Source organism: Pygoscelis adeliae, unplaced genomic scaffold, assembly GCF_000699105.1.
Source record: "Pygoscelis adeliae isolate BGI_AS28 unplaced genomic scaffold, ASM69910v1 Scaffold66, whole genome shotgun sequence".
NCBI classification, from domain to species: domain Eukaryota; kingdom Metazoa; phylum Chordata; class Aves; order Sphenisciformes; family Spheniscidae; genus Pygoscelis; species Pygoscelis adeliae.
The window spans coordinates 1,658,474-1,685,414 of record NW_008825167.1 but is presented as its reverse complement, the minus strand read 5'-3'; the positions used below and the strand labels follow the sequence as shown (position 1 = coordinate 1,685,414).

At 38.7% G+C, this 26,941-nt stretch overlaps 1 protein-coding gene across 1 annotated transcript in view; it reads right to left on the bottom strand.

The window, feature by feature from the left end:
* The window catches only part of INPP4B (inositol polyphosphate-4-phosphatase, type II, 105kDa), a 325,870-nt gene that overhangs the window by 151,156 nt on the left and 147,773 nt on the right, over positions 1-26,941 (bottom strand). Inside the window, 2 exon segments of the mRNA XM_009328759.1 lie at positions 19,531-19,647; positions 21,479-21,597. Of these exon segments, the coding sequence (XP_009327034.1) occupies positions 19,531-19,647; positions 21,479-21,597 (236 nt within the window).

Below are 26,941 nucleotides of genomic sequence, written 5' to 3'. Positions count from 1 at the left end.
GGAATCTTTGTCTTTGAGAACTCCAAAACTGCAAAGCAGAAATGCTTCACACCAGAAATCTACCCAAAGCTCGAAACCCCTGTTTTCACCATAGAAAAACAACTGCTTGTTAAACAAGAGAAAATTATGCAATGAACTGAGACCCCATAAAATGCATTTTTTTGCAGATATTGAGGTACTTGCTGAGCTTATTAAAAAGTTCATTAAAAAGTTTGTTGTTGCCCAAGTTTAAAATGCTCATGAGAACAGCGTTTCAAATGTACATAAACCAAATTTGATCATAATAGTTTGAATATTTCATGAAGACAACTTAAAGTTAGGACTGTCCAAAGGAGATTTTCTATCACTTGACTAGACTGCCAGAAAAATGAATGCAATTCTGTGTTTTCAAGAAACCTGTATTACTTTCTGACATGTTACTCTAGCTCAGTGTTAACACTAAAGCTGCCTAAAGAATCATAAAACTGAGAAGGGGAAAAAGCCAAAGACTGAACAACACTGATACGTAGCAGCATGTAAGACCACCTCATGGTTTTGATCAGCTGTGAGCCACCTGGAACCACCTGCTGCCATTCGGAACACACCAACAGGCTGAGATCCAAACAGATTTACAGTTGCTGTCAGAAATACTTTGCAAATAAACTGTGGTAGGTACTAAAGGGAAATTTAGCTACGTTGCCCAATGTAAAAAGAAAACCAAAATGATGAGTGACATGTTTAACCTGGAAAGTATTTGGGAATATAAACAACCAATTAATACAAAGTAATGAAACCAGAAGCTAACCCTGCATGTTAGACTTGAGATTAAAAACATAACGTTAGATCTCGGAAAGATCTCACAGATGTCAAGCCTCTCAAGTATGCTAAAGGAGAAAAGCAAACAAACAAACAAACAAACCCCAAACCACCCACCACTCCAGAACCCCATCAGTTATGATTCAGACTTTGTTAATGCAGTTCTGGTTCTTCTTTTTCCTCAAGTCCCGTCAGTTCACAGCGTTTCATGCTCTTCATAGTTAGATTTCTCCAACATCAGTAGGCTGACAAGGATAGTGGATAGTCTAGTTGGCATCTTACTAAAAGCTGCAAGCTATTCTAGACCTTTCCAGTAATTTAAGATTTAGTCACGATTTTGCATTCCCACTTACTGGGTGACTGTATTACTGATGGTTGGCACAGTCTTTATACATACATACATATTCTTATTAGAAAAATACACGTGTTCATTAAACGGAGATCAAGCACACTGATTTCTTATTTTCCTTCAATAAGATAACTGATTGTCTAGACAAAGGAAATGCAGTAGCTCTTATCTTCTGGACTTCAATAAAGCATTTGATATAGTGCCTTTTCAAAAATTATTAGTCAGTTAGAAAGAAATTAGAGCGATTAACAGACTGGTTAATCAGGAAATGGCAGGGTTGAAACAGTATTGACAGTTCCTTGAGACTCAGTGGCAGGGCTAATTTTATTTCAGATTTTCACTGAACACTATGGCAAAAATTGTAGAAGCTTTATAATGAAATTTAGAAGACAGAATCTATAACAAGTAAAACCACAATGGGATACAGAAAGAATTACACATGGAAGCAATTATTACACATTTGTCAGCAATACTGTGTACACTTGCCATTCATATTCAAGAAACGGGATTAAGGATGCTGGTAAGAATGGAGAACCAATTTTAGGTAAGAAGACTAAAATAGTTCAAATTTATTTTGCATGAGAAAACAAGAACTAAAAGGAGGTATGATTATTTTAAATGAATGCAACTGTGCCTTAACATCAAAGGAAGGAGAAGGGCTATTTAAACTAAGGCAGTATTCCCCAGACTTTAAAACCGGGGCTGTTGGAAATTAGATAGGGAAGGGCAGTGGACCTTCCAATTTCATGTTCTCACTTATATTTGACACAAAAGACATTCTTAGTGTACACTGATAAAATAGATAAAAGTCACTGTCTGGACACTGGATAACACCAAAACCATTCAACGACAGATCGCCTTGTGACTCGGCATAATTCTTTCTCTTTCAGAAGAAGATTAGTTTTCAACTTAACTGAACACTCTGCTCCGAAAGACCATATTTTTGAATGTAATTGAAAAATTGTAAATCCCCTTTGAGCTTTACTCCACTTGAATTCTTTTGGGCACTGCTTGACTGCCGTTATGCTTGCATTGCCCTGAGGGCTATGGCTGCTATTCTGAACCAGAGCAGAAATACCCTGCTGTGAAGCCTGCATCATTTTTAATCACCTAGCCTGTGTACGTCCAATATTCAGTGGGACAGATTCAGACAAATCCAAATTGCTCTTTGGTCCTGAGGTGCATGAATGAGTATTGTCCTACTTGTAACAGTTAGAGTATTATTGTGCTAATTACATACAACCATATGAGCACAGGATCAGTATTTTATCCCCCACACAATTTTCCTCGTTTCTTATCAGCCTATTCTCCCTAATTACTTTAAATAGAAAGTGTAAGGGGAAAAAAAAAAAAAATCAAAAAGCCAAAACCAAACCCCCCAAGAATCCCCACACAAACCAAAACATCACACTCAAGCACCTAAAAATAACTATTTTTAAAATTCATTTAAAAAAAATTCATTATGACATATATTCACACTGTCATAATAAGAGATTCCTGCATCAGAATCCCCACATACTTGTAAGAGTTTAGCCTTAAATCTTTATATATTTAGCCTGAAGCCAGTTTTTATGTCCCACAAAACTCAGAGAACAGGAATTTAGAAAGGACATGCTGACAGAGCTGAACTTTCATAAACGTATTCTCACTGCTGTATTAAACACTTAATTTCCTTTCCAGCGGTCCTGTATAACAAAGATTTAGAAGCAAAGGATCACGGCCTTCACAGACTTTCCTGTGACTCTAAGAACAGAAGTAATGAAGACATTATTTGTATCTCAGTTCAAGAGTTTAACTGCTAAATTGTTCATTAAAAAAAGAAGGGCACGGGTTGAATCCAAATTTTCTAATTGTCTTTAACTCTTTTATTTATTAAAATCCCCCTTTATCACATATATACTATTGCTTCACCTCTTTCAAAACAAAAATCTTCATTCTTTTTCCAAGACTGAAAAGTCATTCAGATTCAGTGAACCTGTTCTCACTGTTCTGAATGGTCAGTTCAACTTCAATTTTAAGATGGTTTTAACCCACTGAACTAACCAAAGTAAATCTTCATCCCCTCTAGAAAACAAAACCAAACACAGCGTGAATACACAAATTTTACACAGTATAGTAAAAAAAAAACAACACCAAGATTTTGAACTGAACAGTCCATTTACAAAATATGGAAGACATTATGTAATTTCTAGTTGTGAAATTAGAACCAAATTCAACAATATATTTTTCTCAAGACATAAAAGACAAGATTATGTTATAGTAACCATCTGTGCGTTCAAGTACGAAGAATTTTAGAATGACTGAGACTAGATACAGTGATACCTACTCAGTTTCCGAACAGAAATGTGAAGGAAGCTGCATGTCACATTAGTAATATTTTGGAATTCAGTCCAAAACGTTTCAATGGAAACAGTCTGTTCTGCTGAATTACCACTTCATTACAGTTATGGCAGCTTTTTTCTGAAAATAATTTATCTTGATGCCATGTTGCTGATTGTCTATAAACCTGCCAGACATGGGTTTCCAGGTTCTATATTCCAAAGGCGCTCCCTACCTGATCTTCAATCCTCACACTTTTTGTCTCAATGTAAATGTACCCCATATAACTGCATTAAAACCTGGGTTCCTCCCCCGTTTTTTTCAGGGCCTATCAACCATATAACTGAATTTCTTCAACTCGATTTTGTACAATAATCACCAAGGCAAGGACTGGACGTTGAGACACCTCTTCCCCCACCCCCGTCTGCCTAAAGATTCCCTGAAAACATGTATCATTGTGCAGGCCAGTATATCCCCCACCCCCCATCTGATTGTAGGAGAGCTGTAATCCATTTTCCCACTAAAGACAACTGTTAGGAGTGCGTCTGAGGAGTGGTCTGATGTCCAGGAATGTGTTCCATCCAGACCACTGGTCAATTAACTTTTGAAAAGGTACTTGACCTCCCTCTTGAAACTTTATGGAGCATATCGCTTTTGTGTTGGCACGTGGACATCTGTACTCTAACAGGGATGCTATAATGCACACCAGCCTGGAGAAGTTAGGGCCACATTTTTCAAATGTATGTAGAGTCTGAAAAAGGTGCTGACAGATTTCTTCAGGCAGCTTTAAAGGTGCCTAAGTAGGTACACAGAGACTAAAAGTACCTCAAGTAGCTAAAAAAATTGGAAGTTGGATGCCTAACTTGATTAGAATCCATACAGCAGCCCACTGGCATCTTTAGGTGTATAAATATGTCCAGTCTGAACATCTTTATAAATTCAACCTATAAGCCTTAATCTTCAGCTACAGTGAAAGTTCTAATATGGAGAAAAAAAAAGAAAAAATTTTAAAACCTCATGTTTGATTCCTAAAAAGCACCTTAGACAATCCAGTACCATTCCGGACCTTTCAGGTTTTTTCCAGTCCAGCGTATAAGCTATGATTTCCTCAACGACTACTGTAGCCTATGAGTAGCAACAGTTTAGGTGGGTTAGTTGCATTCTCTATCTGTTAAGGGAATAACTTTGTTATATCGGGAAAACGGCCTTTTTTTTTTTGGCGCTGATGTGGTATATCTATGCTAAAAACACAAAAAGTAACAGATAAAGTGACACGAAACAAAGCCCGTCACAAATTACACAGATCTAATTCTAAAGGTGAACAAAAATTATTTAGGAATCAACTCTCTCAGTCTTTGCAGCTGCCAACTGAACAAAAAATAGTCAATGAAATCCATGCCAAAAAGTTCTCTTTTGTTCAAGGGTAATGTGTCTTGTGCTTTATAAGACGACCTAACAAGGTAGGACCATGAAACAGAGGCCGTCACAAACTATAAAGCCACTGAAAAGAAACTGTTATTTTTAAAGCACTTTTCAGAAATCTAGACATTTGCCAGCAGACCAAATAAAGCTGACGCAAATCCTTTTGTGAAGTTTTTAGCTCCTCTGTCAAGTCTTTTTTGCTGCTACTTCTGCACCGCCAGCTTCCTGCCATGCTGGTTGCCCCAGTGCAGGCTGCACTAGTCAAACGGGGCCCCTACACCAACAGAAGGTGCTGGGGAGGCCATGGCAAATCAGGTTTGATTCACTATTGAACTAACTCTCCAAGTTTCTGGAACTGAAAGATAGGAACTCCAACAGCAAGCAACACGAGCATATCAAAAGTTCATAGGGAATTTAACAACTTCTGTGAAGATCAGTGAGGCATCCATCCTTCCTTTTTCTCTTTGCTTTTTTCCAACAAATTCCCTTTCAGTTCCAAATAAGGACGGACTGCTGATTAAGTACGCTGTTATTTCTGAAAATATTGGATTCAAATATTATTTCTGGGGACATAATTAGGTACATTTTCATATACATATACAGTACAGAAATTTTTCATTAAGAAGAAATTTTCAGAGCTAAATTACATCCAGAGTTCAATTCAAACCCTATAAAAATACTAACAGCTCTGAGGGGGGAAACGCAGCTTGTACTAACGTACTGCAAACATCATTTTCCATCTTAAAAGCTACTGCAATTAATATTATCTTTAAGACTGCCAGGAGAATTCAATTGAACAGAATGTCATTGCTCATTCTGGAAGCACTTTACTTCAATACACCCTTGCTCATCGTGAGGGTTTACTCCTGAAACAGAAGTCCGGTTCCCTGTGTTCCGGCCACATTCTTGCTTCAAATAGCTATACCTGCCTGTCAAAGCCTCCCAGTACCTTCAGCGAAGTATGACTTCAACTGTTATCTTCAAGCAGTGTGCGGTGTTGCCATCTCTTAGTGAAACAGTTGTTAACTCCAGAGGTGAGTACATTTAACTTACTCATAAGTGTATCTCTCCTCTCTTCTTTCCGTATAGAAACTACATTCACATGTGACAAGAGGGTCCATTTCCCTGGCGCAATACTGCCATGCAGATGCACCTTCTGCTGGAGGTCTGAGAGCATACCAAAGACAACGTCTCAGTTTGCAAAACACTTTTGAGAGTTTTCCTAAAAATAACAAGCGCTGCACATAAATCTCATTTACTGATACGTGTACAGATGTGGCTAGGTCTCTTCGACAGGAATTCTAATGGACTCACCTGCTTTCCACAGTGCAAGCACACTAACCCATACTACAGACAGGCTTGTCCAAAATCTGAAGCTGTCCGAACAGACCAAGCATGAAGGGAAAAGCACCATGGCCTTTTCTCCAGATACCCCCCATACCGAGTAATTTCTGTGTAGCACTGACACTTTGAGCCTGAGTTAGAGCTTGACTGTTAGAAGCAATGTGGGCAGGAGCTGAAGGGCTGTGCGGATCACGGGTTCAGCATCCTCCAGCTTACTCCAAAGACATTTCATTCTCTTCCAGCCTACACATGCTATATAAGGATTTACGCAAAAGTGAGTACAGAAAGCTTGCCGTCAAGAGGCACGCACAGAGACCGCACACTTGGCAAAACTTTGTATCTTGTGCATAGCACCATTGCAATGTCATAAGAACAACCACAATTACAGATAACTAACATTTGGTTATACCTTCAACATTAAAATAATTACCTGCTGCCATGAGGCTTTTATTTTAAAAATAGGAGGATATGAGTGTGGATTTCTTCAGACTACCAGGGCAGTCGCTGTCCTTCCCTGCACAAATATTTTCCAGTCAATAAATTGCTGCAAGTTAATATTCAGTACCAAAATATTCTGAACATAGTAACTCTTTCACAGAACCCCAGAAGGGACAAGTGGGAGCACTCAGTACATGTTGCAAACAGCTCTGTGTTTGAAATAATTCCACCAGAGAAATACTGCAGTCGCACATCACCTCCACTTTCAGATACAGACATTAGAGAAAAGGATTGATTAACAGAACTGGTAAAATTCCAACTCTGGATCTGAAGCTAACCAAATGTAACAATAAAAGCCCTACTTCTTCAAATTTTCTCTCTAAAAATGTAAAGTTTAAGGAGAGACAGTTAACTTAATTGGCAGTTAAAAGGACCACATAGATTTAGAGATAGAAAAAAGCACTAGCAAATAAATAAGCAAATAGATACCTGATATGGTAGCCTACATTTCAGCTTTTTTCTTTAAACATCCTGAAGAAACTATACCTTGGAAAGTAGCACCTTTTCTAAAAGACTGCGTGACTGTAAATACATGTATACAAGTTCCTCCTGCATACATAGGAACTGTTCTATTAACATGTAGTAGACCTGCAATGCTCCTCAGAATTTCAGTACAGACCGTTTTCATTTTCCTTAGGATTTTGTTAGTATGGACTCTACAAACAACATACAGAAAAAAGTCAGAGCACTAAAGAGCACGCACTGCTTTTAGACCCCAGGGGACAAACTCCAATCTTTTCACCCAGCTTATAAAATAAACCACTTAAATGCGATCTTCTCAGTGATCCGAAAACTGGGAGAAGGAGGAAGAGATTGAAAAGGAACAACTTAAGCCCTCTTCTAAAAATGGATTTCAAAAACTTCATGTAAATACATGCACCTTTCAGAATTTCAGCCTTCTCTCTTGCAAACACTATTATTGCTCAGGTACTAACCCATATTCCAGGCTGCAAGCAGCACCCCGCCCCTCAGACTCCCTGCCCGCTCAAGCTCCAGAAGTTATGCCACATGGAAATTTCGATTCACCCAGTCAGCTAGACCTGGCAAGTTTAAAAGTAACATCAGGCCAAGGATCTTACTAGAAACTGTCTCTTTCTCCCTAAAAGCATCCCCCCAACAAAACCAAACCAAACCCACTTCAAGACAAATCAAACATATCAAGTGAACATTCTTGGGCCTTTTTTTCAAACACTTAAAGGCTGCTTTGTCTAATATCACCTTTTAAAACAGGTTTCATTTCATGGAAGACATGAAAATAAACTAACTTTAGAAATATGAGCCAAAACCAAATGTCCCCCCAAAACCACTGTATTCTTCGGGAAGGTGAGGTGTTATTACAGGTGAACGGTCTTACAGCATAACCATAGGCTACTTTGGGAGAAAGCGTTTATCTGCTTAAAGTAAGTGCTACTAATAGGGAACTACTTTGTGTAAATAACCCGAATTTCCAGTTTTTGCTGTGTAAAGGACAGATTACTCATATTCAATAGTACTTAAATGGGTATGTCCAGTACATCTAACTAAAGGTGAAAAGAAATTCAGGTAACTCTAGAAACAGCTTCATCCAAGAGTTTCAGAAACACTAAGAAAGCAGCATGGTCCACCTCAGGCATACAAAACAGGCTGCACACCTGAGAGAAAACCAAACTGCAAATCTGGAAAAAAGTGAACTGGCAGGAGGAGGGGGGGGGAACAAACCAAAACCAAGGCAAATAGTAGTTTGCTTTTTCAAACTAGATGATGTCCCTTCACTTCTTGTTACTGTCTCTCTACCTCCTTCAATAGATGGCTTGTGGGTTTTGGGGGACAATATTTAAGACAGGTGCTAAAAATGCCAGTACCCTGTGCCTGTGGAGTTTAATGCAACTGGAGTCAACAGGCTTTTTGTCTTCTTTGTACTGACTGTACTGCTGATTATGATGTTTCACATGTCTAAAAACAGACATGAAAACTTTAAGCCCTCTGGTCCTTCCTACGGGAGCCTGTTCTTGGGACCAATAAGGAAGAGTGGACCTCTGGGTGAGGAGCACTCTCAGAAAGGAGCAGGGGAAAGGAATCCACCACTGTACTACTACAAAATACTCCGTACTAGGGCTTATTCTAAATCAAGACAGATTTATCCACCAGGAGAGGACTGCTAACTGATAAGGCCAATGTTGTCTTAATGGACAATGAAACTCTGGACACAAGTCTCACACAGTATTGTAGGTACACAGAAAAAGTCTTTCAGGAAGCCTCTCGATGGAACAGGGTGTATGTACCTATACTTCAATTTATACTGCAAGGACAGTCTTTCTTCTGTCATACCCAAGCCTGAAAGCCATTTGGGCACAGTTAATTATTCAGAAACTTCCTTGTCAGAGGGGTGATGTTATTTCAGAACAGGGTAGCAATAATTGGGCAGTAACTGTCCAGAGCTTCCACATTCAGAGATAATTTCTTGAGCGAGAGCCTTGCAATTACTTCTTTTTGAAAAGCTGCCAAGTTATTCCCCAGGAACGGAGACAGTGAGAATTTGTAGCTATAACAAATCAAGGACCTCCATGCTCGATTTCACTAAGGCAGCTGTGTGTCAAAATCCAAGCCTTCCAAGCATCTCAAAGACATACTGACTGCTGCCTTCTACAGGAAATAAATCACATTTGTCCCACATGACACAGATTTTCTGTCAGGAAGCAGACAATCCTGTCTGAAGTAATCTCAATAGAGAAATGGTTTTCTCCCACGCAAACTTATGAATCTGCATTTTAAGACAAAATGGATTCATACAATGCTCATGGTGCAGATGCTGTTGCAATCAAAGGAATTAGCTTTTATCTCTCAATGCATAGAGAAAAAAATTTAGTACCCTTGACCGCTTCTGACACTCCCAGTAAGACTTCTGAAGGGTAAAGTAGGGAACAGAAAACTGAGGAGCTGCGATCCAGTGCTGCCTCTGGTCCTGCTCCCAGATTTTGGTGGAAGTAGTACAGACATAAACTTGCTAGATAGTAACACCTACATAATTTTGTGCTAATAGATCCAGGAGAGATAAGGCAGTACACTTCGCTTTTACTTCTACTTCACAGAGATCCAGTGATTTTCTTTGTATTGCCTAACATCAATACAGTGACAAATGCCCACAGTCTTACTGTAGAACCAAAAACCTGAGCAATGTAGACAACCGTAGGTAACAGTGAGACAATGTCAGACGACTTCAGCCTCCACCAGAAATGATTATACATATCAAGTCAGATCAATGTAATACACACATCCTCAAAAAATTTTCATCTTATCTCACAAGAATGTATACACTAGAATTGGTTGAAACATACTACTCCTTGGTGTGTATGACAACATGCCTGCTTATCAACTTGTAGACAAAATGCATTTTTCCTAATTACTCTCCAGTGAGAACTCTCTGAATTTCACTTGAAGATGGCTCAGGTATAAGCTTTACAGTCAAAACTGATAGAACAGTCCTTGCTAATTGGTATCTTTGTTTTTGCTCTAAAGTTACCTTGATAACTCTATGAACCATTACAACAATTATGTTTTAAATGCTGTGCCTTACTGAAATATGCTGAAGCCTGCAGAGAAAGCTGGGGAAGAAAAACAAAACTAGGGGAAGGAACTATAAATAAATTAGAAAGCCATACTGTTCCCTACTCTGAATTGGAGGAAAAAAAAAAGAAAATAAAAAAATCCTATTAAAGTTGTTTGGATAATTGTGACTTGCAGCTTTTTCATTTCACATTAATGAGACTGCATATATGACAAAGAATTTAAGGATAAGAAGACTGCAAGAATAAACATCAACAGCTGCATGGTACTATAAAAATCTTCAACTATTCTTGCTTTAAAAATACCATGACTGTGATGAAAAGAACCCCAGGGGGGAAAAAAAAAAAATCCACCAAGTTCTCAACACCCCAGAATGCTGGAATAAACCAACAACCAAAAAGACTAGATATAGTCATACCTGATGTCACTGTGCCAGTGACTCCTTGGTAATGATCCATGATCTCATCACTAAGTAATAAATTCAAGGTGAGGGAAGTCAGTTTACTCCTCAGTGAAAGGAAATCTCTCTCATATACCACGAAGTACCGTAACACTGCAAAGCAGCTGATACTCTGTTCAGTACAGTAACTGCTTTGTACACTGAAACCTTGACTTCAGTTGTTGGTGTTCATAATGTTCACTCAAATTCATGCTGTTGAGATTTTGGGAGAACCAGATGCACTGAATTTTGACCACGCTATAGACTATATTTGTCCTTCGTTCTCCTGGCTTTCCAGCCATCACTATGCAAGCTGCAAACAGTTTCTTAAAAAACAAGCATGTTAGGAAGCAGGTTTTTTCCCCTCCTTTTATGATCACGCAATCCATGGTGAACAGGACAAAACAAAGAACAGATCAAAACTAAATCCTCATTTCTGGCATGAAGAAAGCCAAGCATGGAGAATTTCAGCCACATGGGAATTTGCTTCTGTAATATACTGCATAATGATTACATAAAGAGGCTTTGATTACTGTAAAATTCAATGATACATGCATTTCTAACGGCATTGGAATTCCTAAATGATTACACAAGCCTTTCATGTTTATTCATCAAATATTTAAAATACAGCATAATACAAAACATTTAACTAGTTTACTCTGAGAGCAATTTACTATGCTGTTCTAACAAAAACTTGCTCAAGAAGATAGTCTCACGTTACGTCCAATGCATATGATTCTTACTTGATTTTTAAATAGAATTACTTGCTCAGCTTTACTTCATAAGTACAAAATTTTAAATGCAAACATTTACTGGTACAAGCATATCCATAACTGTAAAGAACACTTTTGCGAGACACATGGTAGAGGGAGAAAAATCTGTTCTAATAGATTGAATTTGTTCTGTTTTCAATTTCCCAGAATACACACCCCAAAACTTTAAAAGAAAAATCTGTTTCCAAACTGTTTTTAAGTGCCTGCTTTCATAACACAAAAGCAAGAGCAGACTTACCACTGCTCCATATACATTTCTTCTCATCCTTCCAATCCTTACTGCATCTAAATATATTAAATATTATGCAGAAATATTTTTGCCATTGAAGGACTAGGTTTTAAATATACCGTACCTTCTATTTTACATCAATATTTGTAAGTGCCTTTCTATGAAGGGAGACTGTTGAGCATATGAGAACAGATATGTTTGATTTTCAAGATGCTAAAACATTAAAATAACAAACATTATAAAATAAAAATCAAAATCATTTCAGGAAGTCACTGAATTATTTCCATTAGTACTGAACCGGGCTTGGAGAAAAATGGAAATTCCTTAGTGAAGATTAAGAGTCAGAAGCTACAATACAAACATTTCTTTTTCTTTTTTTTTTTTTTTCCCCCAACATTTAATACAGTTTCTACAGTTAATTCATCTCTATTAATGCACAATTTTGGCTGCAAGTAAAGGAGGCGGCATGAACATTTCTTCCTGCAGTATAAGACAATTACTTGTAATAGAGTATTCTAAAGCCTTATTTGACAAAAGCACAAAAAACATGAAAAATTAAACAAGTAGTTCACAGTTGTGATTTTTCAAGGAGTTTAATGTTTCCACTTAAAGTTAGAAGTGCTTCTACATCAACAAGAGAGGCATCCATTTGGGGGATTATTTTCCAGGAAAAGAAACTACCAAAAATGAGTCCAACAGGCAAAAAGGGAGCTTTCCATACTGGAAAAAAAACATCTTAAGTCTTCCGCTTTTTTTCACCTGCAGGAAGTGCCTCTCATTTATAAACTACCCATCAACTATAGGTAACCATGTCAACTGTTGTGTGCATAATGATTATAAGTAGCTACAGCTAAAGGCAAACACATCGCTGTTCTCTTGAATGTCAGTTCCCCTCTTGTACATGTTAGAGTTTGTGCTGGTGTGATGGGACTAACGGATCATTCACCTGCCAAAAGAGGGAAATCACCAATGAGAACAGACAGATCTTATCCTTTGAGTCATTCAAACATTCCCACGTTGCTGCATTTAGTACAAGGAAATCCTTCATGCTTGCAGTGCCTGGGCTGCCCCTGAGGGCTGCAGTACCCGGCCTGCCGGGAGCACCAGCCACCCCTCCTGAGGAGCTGCTCCTCCGGCGCCTTGTCCAGGGGACGCCTGCGTCACAGGCACTGGGAGGGAAAGCAGATCAACCTTTTGAAAGGACAGAAGCATATTCTTCAACCTGAGGTCACGTTGTCACAGCCAGGTTGCTCCACACTGACTAAAGAAAATTTGTGCCCTGCTCTTCTTCCTCTATTCACTGCAGCGCGCATATTTCGGAGGAAAACATCCCAGCCTCCCATACTAGGCACGTGCCCCTTGAACCCTAAAAGTCGTCATTAGAAATGATAGGGCAGTGCAATAACCACCTTGGATTTGTTCCACTATTCTGATGTGTTCCGTGCTGGTCTAGTGAGGGATGGAGCAATGAAGGATACCTATGAATATGCATATACAAAGTATTCACGGAAGAATGATACGTTTGCAAGCTTTTTGGACAATGCTACAGAGATTGTAACAATCATGCCTACGTTACTGAAATCCTTAGCTGGTTAAAATAAAACCTACAGAAAAACGTTATCATTTACCATTTGGTTCCCTTAATTCTAAGAAATTTCCAGGGCAACCCTTTGCATTTTTACAGAATACAATTGGTTTCATCACTATGTAGTTTTACAACAGTTTTCCAAAGAGTCAGCTCTTAGAGCAAACCTTTGCCTGATGGGAGGCAGCAGTAGCATTTGATTGACAGAGCAGGTAGAAAAGGAAAAGAAAATGGAAAATTAATGAACAGTAAATTACAACTTTCCCTGAAGATACAGCAATAGGGAGGAGTTTGCCTCAATTAGGAAAAAAAAATAATAAAAGGGTAGGAGGAAAAAGTAGGAAGAAAAGTAGGATGCTTTCAAAGGGAGAAAGATTTTTGCAAAGCCAAATCCTCCCATTGAATTTTCAAGGGCTAGACACAAAGAGCAGTAAGGCTACAAATGGACTTTAAGTCCATACCTGTAACTTTCCTGGTCTTGACACTTATCCCCAATTCTCTTACAGATCCACCAAGATATAACGAAACCTTCTTATACCCTCAGCCACTTCAAAGAAAGACTTTATTTCAATCTAAACCCAAATGGAAATCAGCAGTTTGAATTTCTCTTTATGTATCCAGACTTTAAAAAAAATACTGAGAAAGACTGACAATAATGCTTTAGGTGGATTCCACATGCACATGCCTAGAAGAATAAAAACCATTCCACCCCCCCAGTATCTCTAATAATGGCATTTAGTAAGAATATAGAGTTTTATGCAAAAGGAAAACTAAATCTATCATCAAGTATATATTTGTGAAAAAAACCCACAGGATTTTGAAAAGAAACATGAATATCTAAAGCTTTAGTGCAAGTATTTCTGTGGCTAGGACCGTGGTACTGTACAGTACTGCTCTATTAAGACGACTGAGATAAGAAGAGTTTCTAATTTAAGGCAATATTTCTCTACAAATCCTGCAGAGATGACAGTGAACAGAACTGAGGAAAGGAAGAATTTGAAGTGCTTTTTCTTTAAACAAAGTAGAGCACTTTCAACACCGCTTCAAGTTTTAAAGAAAAAGAAAGATCGCTTCAGTAGTTTTAGTGTTCACAAGAGTGAGGGACTAAGAGCACTCCGGTACATGCAAAGTGCAGGGAGGTGATGTGCAAGCTTTCATATTTATCTCTGCTAATGCATTTCACATACTGCTCTGCAGCATTCCTAATATTCAAGCCGTGGGCCTCTTCAGCAGAGATGGCAAACCACACTGAACCGCGTGGTGGTTTTGCGATACAGATCGATGCCCACGAGGGAACACGGAACGCTGTCGCTTCAGACTTGGCTTCACAACTGAACTCAAAATGCCTCTTCCGTGACACAGTCTTCATTTCCCAATCACCCCAGTGTGATTCAATTTCATCAGGGATACTTGCAATATCAAGAAACACACAAAGAAAAACCTTTTGCAAATTTTCATTCATAGTGAGCAAGTTTCATAGAAGATTCAAACCCCAACAGTTAAAAGACATGTAATTTGAAGCCTAAATAATCTAAAATTGTCACTTTATAACATACATTCCCATATCTAAAACTGCACTTCTATCCCTACTACTCTTAAAATTATCAAGTTAATCTAATTTTATCCTCAGTGATTAAGAGAAAATTTGGGAAGTAACAAATGCAAGACCAGACTGTAGAACATGTAATATTTCAACTGCCTTGTATATGTCCAGTTTCTCCTTGCTCTCAGGAGACATCATTAGAGTGGTTGTTTATATCTTCAATATCACATGTGAATTCCAGTAGTTATATCCATCCAAAGGAGATTATATCTACCTGCTGGTCTTTAAGATAAACAGCAAAAGCATCTGTTAAGTCTCTAACCCTAGTTGGTATATGAAGTCTCTGCTGTTGAAGCTTCTTCTCAAGCTTCTGGTTTCCATCTCCTCCTAAAGGTAAGGGGAATCTGCGAGGGGGTGATGCAGAGACCAGATACAGAAAGTTGCTCCCGGCCTCTGCTCCCAGCACTTCTCCATGTGCGGATCAAAAGGAGGTGGCCCGAGTCACTACATGTCATACTGGAACATTACAACAGTGTTTACCTCAAGATCTTGTTGCATTAAAACAAATGCAATCCTATCATACAAGATGCAAACATTTTCAAACCCACTTTACGGATAGAAAAGTTGGTGTAGTAAGAATTTAAGCTGTAGGTGTAACTGCATTAAACGAACACAAATCAGATGTAGATGCGGCAACAGAAGAACCTATCATGGAAAACAAGCAAACAAAAGCCTCATGATAGCTAAATGTTACAGTACTCGCCTAAAAATACAGCCACACTGCTCTACACAGTGAAGTTCAGAACGCTTGCCGCAGGACACAAGTACATCTATTCTAAACACAGAACAGAAAGACTGCTGCCTCCCAAATTAGTCACTAGGCATTCCCTCCGCTTAATGTAACACAAGTTCATCTATTTTATATTTTCTGTGGGTCTGTCATGCGGCAGTGGTACCTGACTTGTGCTGCACAGTATTTTCAAAGAGAATGAATCTGGCTTCAGCTTTAAAACCTGCTAGACCAAACTGGGCAAACCTGCATGCTTATAGGAAAGATAAGAATAGCATGCCTGTGCAAAAGTGGCACAAAGGTAATATTTTAACAGCATATGAGCCTCTAATTCCAATTTTCTTGGACAATGACTTGAAGAACAGGTGCAGCCCCAGCATTAAGACAAAACCCAACTATCTAAAATCTCAAAGCCAGTGCAGCTCAAGCCAGTGAAACAAAGTTGCTCGTGGCAACATGGGAAGAAACTCTTTGTGATGTAGAAACAGATGTCGCTGTACATTTTTCAGAATATAGCATTACCCACTGCTTTGTATGCATGGCTTCACTGGATATATTTAAATTATATTTCATAAACACACTCTATTAACTTCTTTATTCCAACTATATCAAAGTAAAGTAGGAATAGCACAGTCTTTATTAAAAGTTTCTATTTACATGAAAACTTACAGTAACCAATCACCCTAATTTAGGAAGACTAGCCAAAACAAAAAAATTGTGTTTCATTATATTAAAAAGCCTCAATTACAGAAAGTCTGACACAGCCAAGATATAATTATGATTAACATCAGACAGACACGCATAAAAAGTGAAAAGTGCAGTTAGAACATTCAGTGTGTCAAGCACAGTGAATGTGATACCAGCTGCACAGTACTTTAATATAATTAAACTGCACTTCTTATATAATGTAAGTTAAATGACAGGCAAGAGTGAAGTTAACTATCTGCTTTCTGGTACAGGAATGCAAGCATTGCAAGGTTATTTTAAAATCTTTTTGAAAAGGGCAGCACAAGTAGCATGACAGCAGTGCCAAAAACAATTCTGGTTGTCTCTCACGGGGGAGCATCCCCTTTCACCTTAGCATTATGACCTGTGTGCACAAACTGTGCAGTATCTATTTTTGCATTATAGTAAAAATCCAGTGGATTTGAAAATGAGACCTAATTCTCTTGTACAGACAGAGGCAGGTTTAGGCAAAAAACAAGAAAATGCTTTACCCTGTGATGTACTCACTGCCCTTTCCCCACCTTCTCTACTGTCTTCTATTTGTGGCAGTAAAATCTGCCTGAGTTTAATTAATGCACAGAATTCACTTCCTTGAGTTTCATTTTAATTACAAGAGAAATAAGAAAAGAATAAGTATATATTTGTGACGAGTGATATTAGCTACTTTGAACTGGTTAACTGAAGTAACCAGGAGCAGTATAGCCCTGATGTGGGAATTCTTATTACTGTAGCTTTTTGCCCAATTTCTGCAAAATATTTTGCAGTCAGATTCAAGGTTTATTCTGCCATAAATGCTCATTTGTATGAGCTGGTGACTGGTCTGGAAGCACGGCCTAGAAGAGCAGAGCGTACCTAACAGCCTTGGATTCCCCTCCACCCCCAAGGGGATTACCTGTCTGTTTGGAGGAATGGTGGGGCTACGCGTCATGGCCATAAGCTGTGGCAGCAGTTTTTGAAGACCAAGCCAGCCAGCTTTATTGTAGCCTGGATAATCAGACCTGTGAAGCCACAGCACTTGGAACAGGCTTACTGCCGAAGGGATGCATCCCACTTCTTGGGTCATGAAGCAAGCATTGAGGTCTGTGCAGCTGCAGCTATGCTGGTAATGGTATCGAGCTATAGCTCATTTAAACCTGACTTTTATGAATCTATATACACCTCCAGACTCAAAAAAAGTCACCTGAATTAATAGAAAAGTGTGATGGCTTCCAATTATAGGAAAGAAAGTCAAGCCATTAGTTTTATCATTGCTGATATTCTAAGATGCAAACAGAAGTCCAAATATTGCCACAAATGAAGTCGCAACCTGGGTGGCCCAGGGTCATTCACACATGCTGCAGTCTACCTTGATTTAAATCTTACAGCTTATTTTTTTTTTCTTACCTACATCCAGTTTTAAAATGGCTGAATATTAAAAAAGGCTAAATATATGTAAACCAGAGATGGGATTAACATTTTCCCCTACAAAAAGGTATTATAAACTACAGATCTGTAATGTTTTACATAGAAACTACATAACTGCTATGACAAAAGATAAAGGTATTCACCTTGTGACTTACGAGCTATGTTAATGGGATTCTCTGGAGAGAATCTAGTCCTGTACTACAATCATAAGGAACAGTTATAAAAAGTTCTTGAGAGTTTGCAGAGACTTATCAAATTATATTCATTCTCTAGGCTAGATCTTGTCCTGCATAAAAGGCAGTATAGAGGTCTGCAACTAGAAGAGTAGTAGTACAGGGAAAGGCTCTATGAATCAAGTCCGCTTTTTTCGCTTACAGATAGGATACTATTTTCCATCATCTGTCAGTCACAATAGAAACTGGAAGGGAAGGGACAAAGTCGAACTCCCTTCACTCAATTCCTGTATCTGTCCACGGATGACAACTCTACTGAATAAACAGCAGATCCCATTTTAAGCCCCTGCAGTCTAAACCATAACCAAAAATTAAAACGTGCACATTGTGAAAATGTGCATACATGCCCCTGCCCCGGTTATTCTTAAACAGAAAAAAATACCTTAGTCTATAAACTGAAAGAAATCCAGATTCTGTGTCTAAAATATTCCACATATTTGCATTAAAGAGCACAGTGAGGAGACAGATCCAACCTATTTGCTCACAAAGGGCCAAAATTTAAACAAACATATAAACTATTTTCTACCTGAAAAAAATTAGAAGTCCTGTAAACATATAACTTTACTTATGTAAGCAGGTCGAAGACAGTCTCAAGTTGCAAGTTATGCCTTTAATTTCCTTCTTACAGATAATGAACACATATACAGTCATGACATGAACTCGCACGGTCTTTAATCGTACTGGGGGCCAATTACAGATATGTAAAGAGCAATTCAGCTAATTAAATACAGGTGTCAAGGGCCATTTTTGATGCCCAAGAGAAAACTATCAGCTGGACTCCTGCTGCCACAGAAGAAAAACACAGATCTCCCATAGGTCCTATGATATCTTCTATCTCTGTAAGGCTGTCTTAGATCACCTGGAGCACATAAAATGGCACTCAAGGTCAGTATTTGGCAGTTAAATCGCTCAAATAGTCCCAGTGACCTCCATATATTATCTCAAGCGAGTAACTGTTTCTCAGTGTAAGAAGCTGACAGCGTAACCAAAAATGTACAACATTGGAACCCAAAATGATTCACCCTTAGCAATGACACGGAAGATTTTGGACCCTTACAAATCAATAATAGCAGCAGCCTCAGGAGAGCTGTGGGTATCACCATGCAAGTGATAAAAATAAAATATGATTATCTCTCTCCAACATCAGGTTACAGGCTTGGGCATATAAGTAAAATATTATCAGAAACATATTTCTGAAAAATTATTCACAGTGGTGTTTCCTCAGTCTATTCCATATGGTCTCTGCCATCAAAAAGCACACAGGAGTAATCTTTTATTTGCCAGGAATACCCGTGCCGATTCATGTAACCAATTAAACAATAGCAAAGGGTCCATCTTAAGTGCATGGTTCTCTTTCTCTATTCTCTGATATAGCAACAAAAACTAAAGTACATTTTAGGTATAAGAGAAGAGCAAAACCAATTCTACATAAACCTATTTCCCCAATTTGCAAACTTGCTAAAGAGAGCCAAAGAACAACATGGCGAGAAACTTAATCCTCAGTAAGATTTATGCAAGGAACAAAGCAAAGCACTTACTGTGTCTTGAGATTTATCTTTGACATCATAGACTGTTAGTTTTATTTTAGTCTCCTCATAGATGGGGTATTCCGGTGGGAATGTCACACCAGTCAAAAACAGTGGATCTCTTGTACCCTGTGTAACATGAGTAAACATTCAGTAAGGTAACAGCTGTGTAACGTGTAGCATGCCATTATGGATGTACAGAAATTGTAGGCTCTTTAAAAGAGGTTAGCTTTCTACAGCAGAGAGATGTGAACATCTAAGTATTATCCAATCAATAAGAAAACCAGACTTTGTCAGGAAAGTTTCAAAAAACTTTCTGGAAAGTTTTTTAACTGGAAAAGATATTAAGTGGTTCTGAAACAGAGCCTAGCAACATGCCTTTAAATGGCTCAGCCAGCAGGTATCAGTATCTGGAATACAACCTGTAATAAACAATCCCTTTCTTTCTCCCATGATACTTTCTGGAAGTACCGCAATTTCATATTAATTTAAATGAGCTAAAGATATAACTTACACCCATGAGATCTTCATTAAGTCACAATAAAATGTCTATAGAAATGCTATAGAAACTCCCCGTATTACATTAAGGATACTGATTGGTGAGGAGGGGATTACAATACCCCTCTTCAGGCAGTAGTGAAGTAAGACAACATTCCTGTGCTTTGTAACGTTATAATTATATCTAAAAGCTGTACACAGAAGTAACTGTATCATAGCTTCCAATATGCAAACAATTAAATGAATCATATAAAATGTTGTTTATAATTTCTTAATGTTTAATTATACTTAATTTCTGAAGATTACCAGGCTAGAATCCTTAAATTTTCTACTAAGTAAAATAAAGGACTGCATGATAAATGTAATTTCTCTTGAAGAAAATAACTATTCTGTGCTCCTGCCTTCCCCTCCCCCAAAGCTTGACTATGAAGCTGAGAGCCTTAATACAACAAATTCAGGGATTTATTCAGATCTAGGACATTGTGTTAGGATATGCATCAACTTCTATTAAAAAAAAATATATATATCTATTCCATGTTCCGCACGACATCATTCCAGACAGTCTGCAATGAAACAACCTGATCAGATAAAAGACATTTGAACTAAGCCGTTTCAGGATGGTTGATGGCTGAAACCATAACAATTTAATTAGTAGTTGGTTGAAACTGATCACACAAAGAGCTCATGGAATATTCTCATTGTATTTAACGGTTAAAGCAAGCCCTTGGCAAAATTGTGTGTGTTTACAATCAGACTTCCCTGTTCTTAGTGAGTCTCTCCAGTAAGTTAAGCAAGTTACACCTCCATTGCCTGCTCACACTTAATTTTCTCTGTGAACCATTTTTGCTGTTTCTGACACTGATGCTTACAGGGCAAAGCGAAGACTAGCAAAGCAGCCTCCGACACCTTTTGCTGTAATATGTGATGCAAGTTACTAATTATTTTATATAAAGCCACAGACATTACGTACACACACTCTTTTCCCTAATTATAGAAGCAGGCTAATATTTTTCAAATCGCAAAAGCGTCAACTTTCCAAAAGAGAACAAGAAACAGATAGTATAACAGACCATATAAGTCACCTATGTTCTTCTGTAATTCAAAAATACTTCACAAACTCACTGCACTCTTTAATTTAGTTTTACTTTGCATTGCCTTGTCCTTTCATGAGAGCAACTATTCCCTGTTTCATTCTGGACCTACGTCTGGAGAACCAGAGTATTCTCTATGCCTCTACTTGGAACAACAGAGCTTTCATGAAAAGCCAAGTTCATTTCTAACTGTTTATCCTGGTTAAATGCCAAGAACTACAGAACACTCTTAGGTATGCTTTACTAACTGCCAGAGTGTGCTTGTCCTACCTAAGATTATGCACTAACTTGTTTTACTTCTCATTCACTTTCTAAGGAAGAAATGAGCAATTCATTAATCAACATGTTAATTGAATAAGAAAGACTCTCACCTCCACGATTTCAGTGCTTGAATACCTCGTCAAAATGTGCTCTGCTGGATGTACCACTGAGACTTGTATAAACGTATTCAGCTTCCGATCACGGGTAGCAGCCGCTAGATCCTTGCATGCTGGAGACAGTACAAAATAAAAATAAAATACTCAAAAGAAAACTCTGGGAAAACGCTGTCACAGGCAGAGGACAAAGCAGACTACACTCCGGCTCCAGATTAAATCTCCAGAGACAAGCCGATTTAACAGAGGAAGTCCCTTGGAAGTAACTTACAGAAATAGGAAGTCACATGCTGCAGGACTGAACTGAGATTTCGTTTCCACTAAAAATACTTGCAGCTTCTGCAAAGCTCCCTGCCACAGGCTCATCAGCTCCAGTGTATGAACGTGTGTGCGCGTACACACACACTTAGACGCGCTGCAACAGCAGGTAATTTTACATAAGCACTCATTTAATTTGCCACGAAATCTCTCTTCGCAGCCTAACTTGATCATCTCTTGTCTGACTATTTTCACAGTACATGACCATTTTAAACACATTCTAAACCAGTTAAATGCTATCAGTGATTAGGTTAGTTTATATAGTCTGATACTACCTTATGAACTTGTTTGTAGAATTAATCATCGAGTAAAAACCTACACACCTAAAAGCAGACAGCAAAATAACCAGTTCTTTTGTCAGTGACTGGCATATAAATGAGAAGAATAATTGTATTCTGGCTATATGACATCATTATTAAAACTCATTCTACCTAATAAACACAGAGAAATTCAGTTCTTGTTTAAGATTTCGTTTTTATCCTGGGCTCACTCTTTGGACCAACACATTTCATGCCTTCTAACCAAAAGGATGAAAGCACCAAAGAAAAAACGAAAAGGAGGAGGAAAGAAACAAATGCACCATTAGCTGCTCTGCAGAAGGGACATGGACTAAGGGGGCATGCATTGGCTCAAAAGCAAAACCCATCCACCTCACATTCTTCAATAAGGAATATGCAACAGTGAATACTGTCACAGGATCCACCCAGTGCTTTCTGCAGTGCATGAAACTACACTGGGATCTTACAAGCCTGAGGGAAGAAAAGAAAAGCCTACTGTTCTGGAGAGGCTAATTGTCAAGAAAGAGCTGAGGACATTTTCTAGGAGTCGCTGCCAACCGGGGGCTTCCTCAAGTGCAACTGACCTTTAACATCTTAAAAGGTGAGTCAGATTATCCTCACAGTAAGCAAACCTGGTCTGATGAGAAGCCAAGGCAAGGAAAGCTCCGATACATACAAAAGGTCAACTCAGCTTGGTTTATACTTTTTTTTTCCCCCCCTTTGGGCTTGGACCTACTGCTTGAGGAAATAAAAGGAAAACTGGCTGAAGCTTTTTTAGCATTCTTCCATAACAGTTACAAGGGAACAAGGAAACAATTAAATTTAACCTTCACAGAATATTTTGAAGTTTTTGCTTTAGCCTGAATTGCCAATGAAGTCTCTTGGTACAGAGTCTCAAACTGACCCTATCATAATTTGGTGGTAAAAGTGGGATAAGAATAAAAGTTTGTGCATGATGAAGTCTTTATGAAACAGCTGATAGAACAGCACCAGACCCGAATAGCAAGTTGCTGGCAATTCCTTGCTACTAAGGCTAACCACATTATTGAAACGACTCTAAATATTATCACTACTTGATATGACCTGAAGAATTATGTGAGTAGATTTACTGAAAAGCAGTTACCAAAGCATGAAAAGCTGGGCAGACACCTACCTATTTGAACTGTATCCTGTCTAAAGCTGACCACAGATGCAGTATCAGATCACTCAAATTTCCAGGTCCAGCCATTCCCCCCCCACAAACCCTGATCTTATGCCACCACCCAATCCTTAAATGTTCCACTCTATAATCATGTTTCTAGAATATAGCACAGTAAAGCACAGTTTCAGAGGAATGGCATGTTCACTACCAGAAGCTGGAACACTGACAGATATAGTCAAATTTTTCACACCCACCGCAAAGGAAGGCTAGCCAGCTCACAATTCAATGGACCTCCAGAGATGACAGGAATACACCAGAAGGAAAAAACAGAAAGAGACAGAAACTTAGGAAAAACGAAAATAAATCCCAAAAAACCCTCACCGGTGACTTTGGCAGGAACCTTGCAGCTGAACTCGTGTAAGTGCTAGTGAATGATTAATGGAGGTAAATCCCCCATAAATAAAGGTTTGATGTACTTGTGGGATGTCTCAAATACATTAACTAGATGTGACTAATTCTTTTAGCAGCCAAGAGCACAGGCTTTTATCCTATTGATAAACCTTTAACAACAGGAAGAAGGTTTGCACTAAGTGATCACCACCTTGGTGATACGTGAGCATAGGAGACAATTAATTTCTGTGATAGTAGGGTAATCCAGTTGTTAGATCATTTTCCTGTAAAAAGGCAGCTTAGCAACATGATCTTGAATTTCATTGGGTAGAGCTGACATGAAGATAATTCATCTGCATATCTCCAGTGGGGAGGATCAGCACAAAGTATCAGAACTCTCTGGGAGATCCCAGTGCAGAAGGGTAAATGAAATCAAATGAAACCTGCATCAACTTTGATGACGGAGTTATTTGTCTCTGTTGTGACATTGGGCTACTGCTTTTCACAGCTACCCTTTCAGTCAGAGGGGATATTCGATAAGGTGGTCGCTGGCAGAGAACTGAAGATTTGGTGTGACACAGAATTTGTCAGTTTGAGCCACAGTGCCTCACTTCCCTTAAAAACAGCCCAACCGAACTGTTTAACAAGACATAAGGACTACTTTTAAGCTGATGCCAAAGAATAGAAGTTTGTTATATCCTGTTCACAGCCTGGCAAGTTCCACAGCCCCACACTGCGTTATTGACCTTTGAACTATTTTACTAGCAGTATCTCTGAAAATCTTAGGTCTACTCAAAGAAACAGTCAACACTCTTTGGACAAAGTGAAACATTACGTGGCTGTGGAAGTGAAATACCAGCTATATGTTACATACCTAAACACATCTGTTGGGCATTATTGACATACTACTCAAAAAGAAACCGATGAAAATACAAACATGAAAGGCTTGTTAAGGCTGTTTCTCAACTGCAGATGTAGCACAGTGAAAGCAGGTAACAACATCAATACACTTTCCATCGTAACCTACACCCAAGCAGACCATGTACATGGGTCACATTACTTTTCAATACTTCACTATGCTTGAATTAATTCTGGAAAAACTCATCAACAAAACTCAGTGAACTGAAGTGACAGCTTGTACTTAAATGCCAGAAGTATATGAATCTACTCATTGTGACTGTTGACTCAGCGTGTAAAAGCCTGAGTCATCCATTCCCCTGGTGATCCCATCTCTGCTAAGCCTATCAGTGTACAATGAATGTTTAAGGACGAACTGCATTAGGAATAATTTATGCTTTTATATCAACAAAGAAAAAAGTTAAGATGGCAGGAAGAAACAACTCCTCTAGATATTAAGCAAAGAAAAAGAAGGAAAGAAAGACAGCAAAGTAATCACTATGTGTAGAGCAAGATGAAAGGCTGCAAGGAAAAAGAATTGCTCTAGAATATATTTACAAATACTTACATATTTTGCAAAATTCTGTGGTCTACATATAAAACTGTCTTACCATTTAAAATGCCTTAAAAGAGGTAACATTGATTAAATGCTATCCTTCAACACTTATTTTCTAAAGAATAAAAGCAGAGAACTGTTATTTCATTTCCATTACTGTTGTTGTTCTACTATTAAAACTATAATATTATTCTTACATGAATCACAGTAAACAAGTGCTCCTTCTCTATCAGTCATGCCCGTACATTGTCCTGTACGTTCCAGTACCACTACGATGCACACAAACCACGTGTGCTGTAAATGCAAACCGCACAAGTAGCTGTTTGACTCTCAAGTCGTGCCACATGCAGTATTTCACTGTTCTCTATGCTGCACTAACATGCTGGCTGTGCTCTTCATCCTCTGTGTGCGTACACATAAAGACAACGGAAGAGAAAGGCTGGTGACTGTTTCCTCAAAACCGGGCTGTGCTGTAAACACGGCAGAATCTTGCTTCACGGTTTCAGTGACCGATTCATGGGATCAGGGGGAATTTTCTGAAAACATTACCTGTACGGAGGAACAGAGCACCGAGAGGAAGACTAAAAAATCCCAATGACTATATAACAATAAAGAGGGGGAAAACAAACAAAACAAAAACCCAAAACAGAAATAGTCTGGAAATTTATCATCTACCATCCCTGAAACTGTAACAGTTCTGACAAGGTGTTCAGCACTGCTCCAAGCGCTAAGCCCACTGGAGCCAAAAGAAATTAATCTGGCAGAGAAACGGGGAGATGCAGCATCTCCCAGAACTGAAAAAGATCCAGTAGCTGGAACAAACAACATGGGCAGAGGGACTGAAAGACATCCTCAGCTCAGAGTTCACAGAGTTGTTTGGGAAGGAAGCCAAGAATTAGCCCAAAAAGTGGGAAATAGCATTGCAATGTTTGTTAGTGGGGGAAATTACAGCACATTGGTGAATGTCTTCCCAGACTATGGATTCACACAGTGCATGTATTAGCCTACATGACAATTTGCAAGGTAGCTTTTTCTCTAACCAGCGACAGAAACACCACTATTTCCCACAGCTTCATTCCTTCCCATTTTCCAAACCAAAACAGATTCCAAGGGGCTGGCAGCGGATGGAAATTAACCACCATAGCCCTGTTGTCTCCAGGGCACGCTATTTTGTATGCTCTCAAAACAGAACAGAAAATTAATAGTATCTGAAGACCAGGGGCATGGGAGAAGCCTGTGTGTTTCACACACATATATATGTGAACATAATGTTCAACATTTTTTTTCATTTTGTTGGCAGCAGCATTATTATCCCAAAGCAACTTGGTTTATAAATAATAATGTACAGTCTGTCTTGATAGACTAATTAACTGAGGTGCAGCTATTCCTTAGTGGGCAAAAGGGCACATTAAATAAGAGAACACTACATTCAGACTTGTGCTACATGCAGAACACTAAACAGTACATGGTTTTCTTCCCTCCACCCTGGGGGGTGTTGAGGAGGGTAGGGAGGCATAAGAGAAGAAAGTGCCTATCACCGCTGCTTCTGCCTCCGCTGAACACACAGCGCTAACCAAGCTTGCTGAAAGTAACACCTTCAGTCAGGCACACGTAAAGGCTTAGGAATAATCCAACTTCAGAACATAGAGGAAAGCTTTGGCCATGCTTTTGAATTAGGAGCGTAAACGCAACTGCGAGGGGGATGAGGACGGGACAGCGATGTGCTCTCTGCGTGGCAAAACATGCCTGAAAACAAACGAGACAAACGTTTGAGGACTGGTATTAGCACAGAATGGTGTTAATGAGCACCCCTCCAGCTAGTGCTCCATAATAAATATTACTAATTGGTTTATCATAAATACTACTAATTGGTTGTCCCA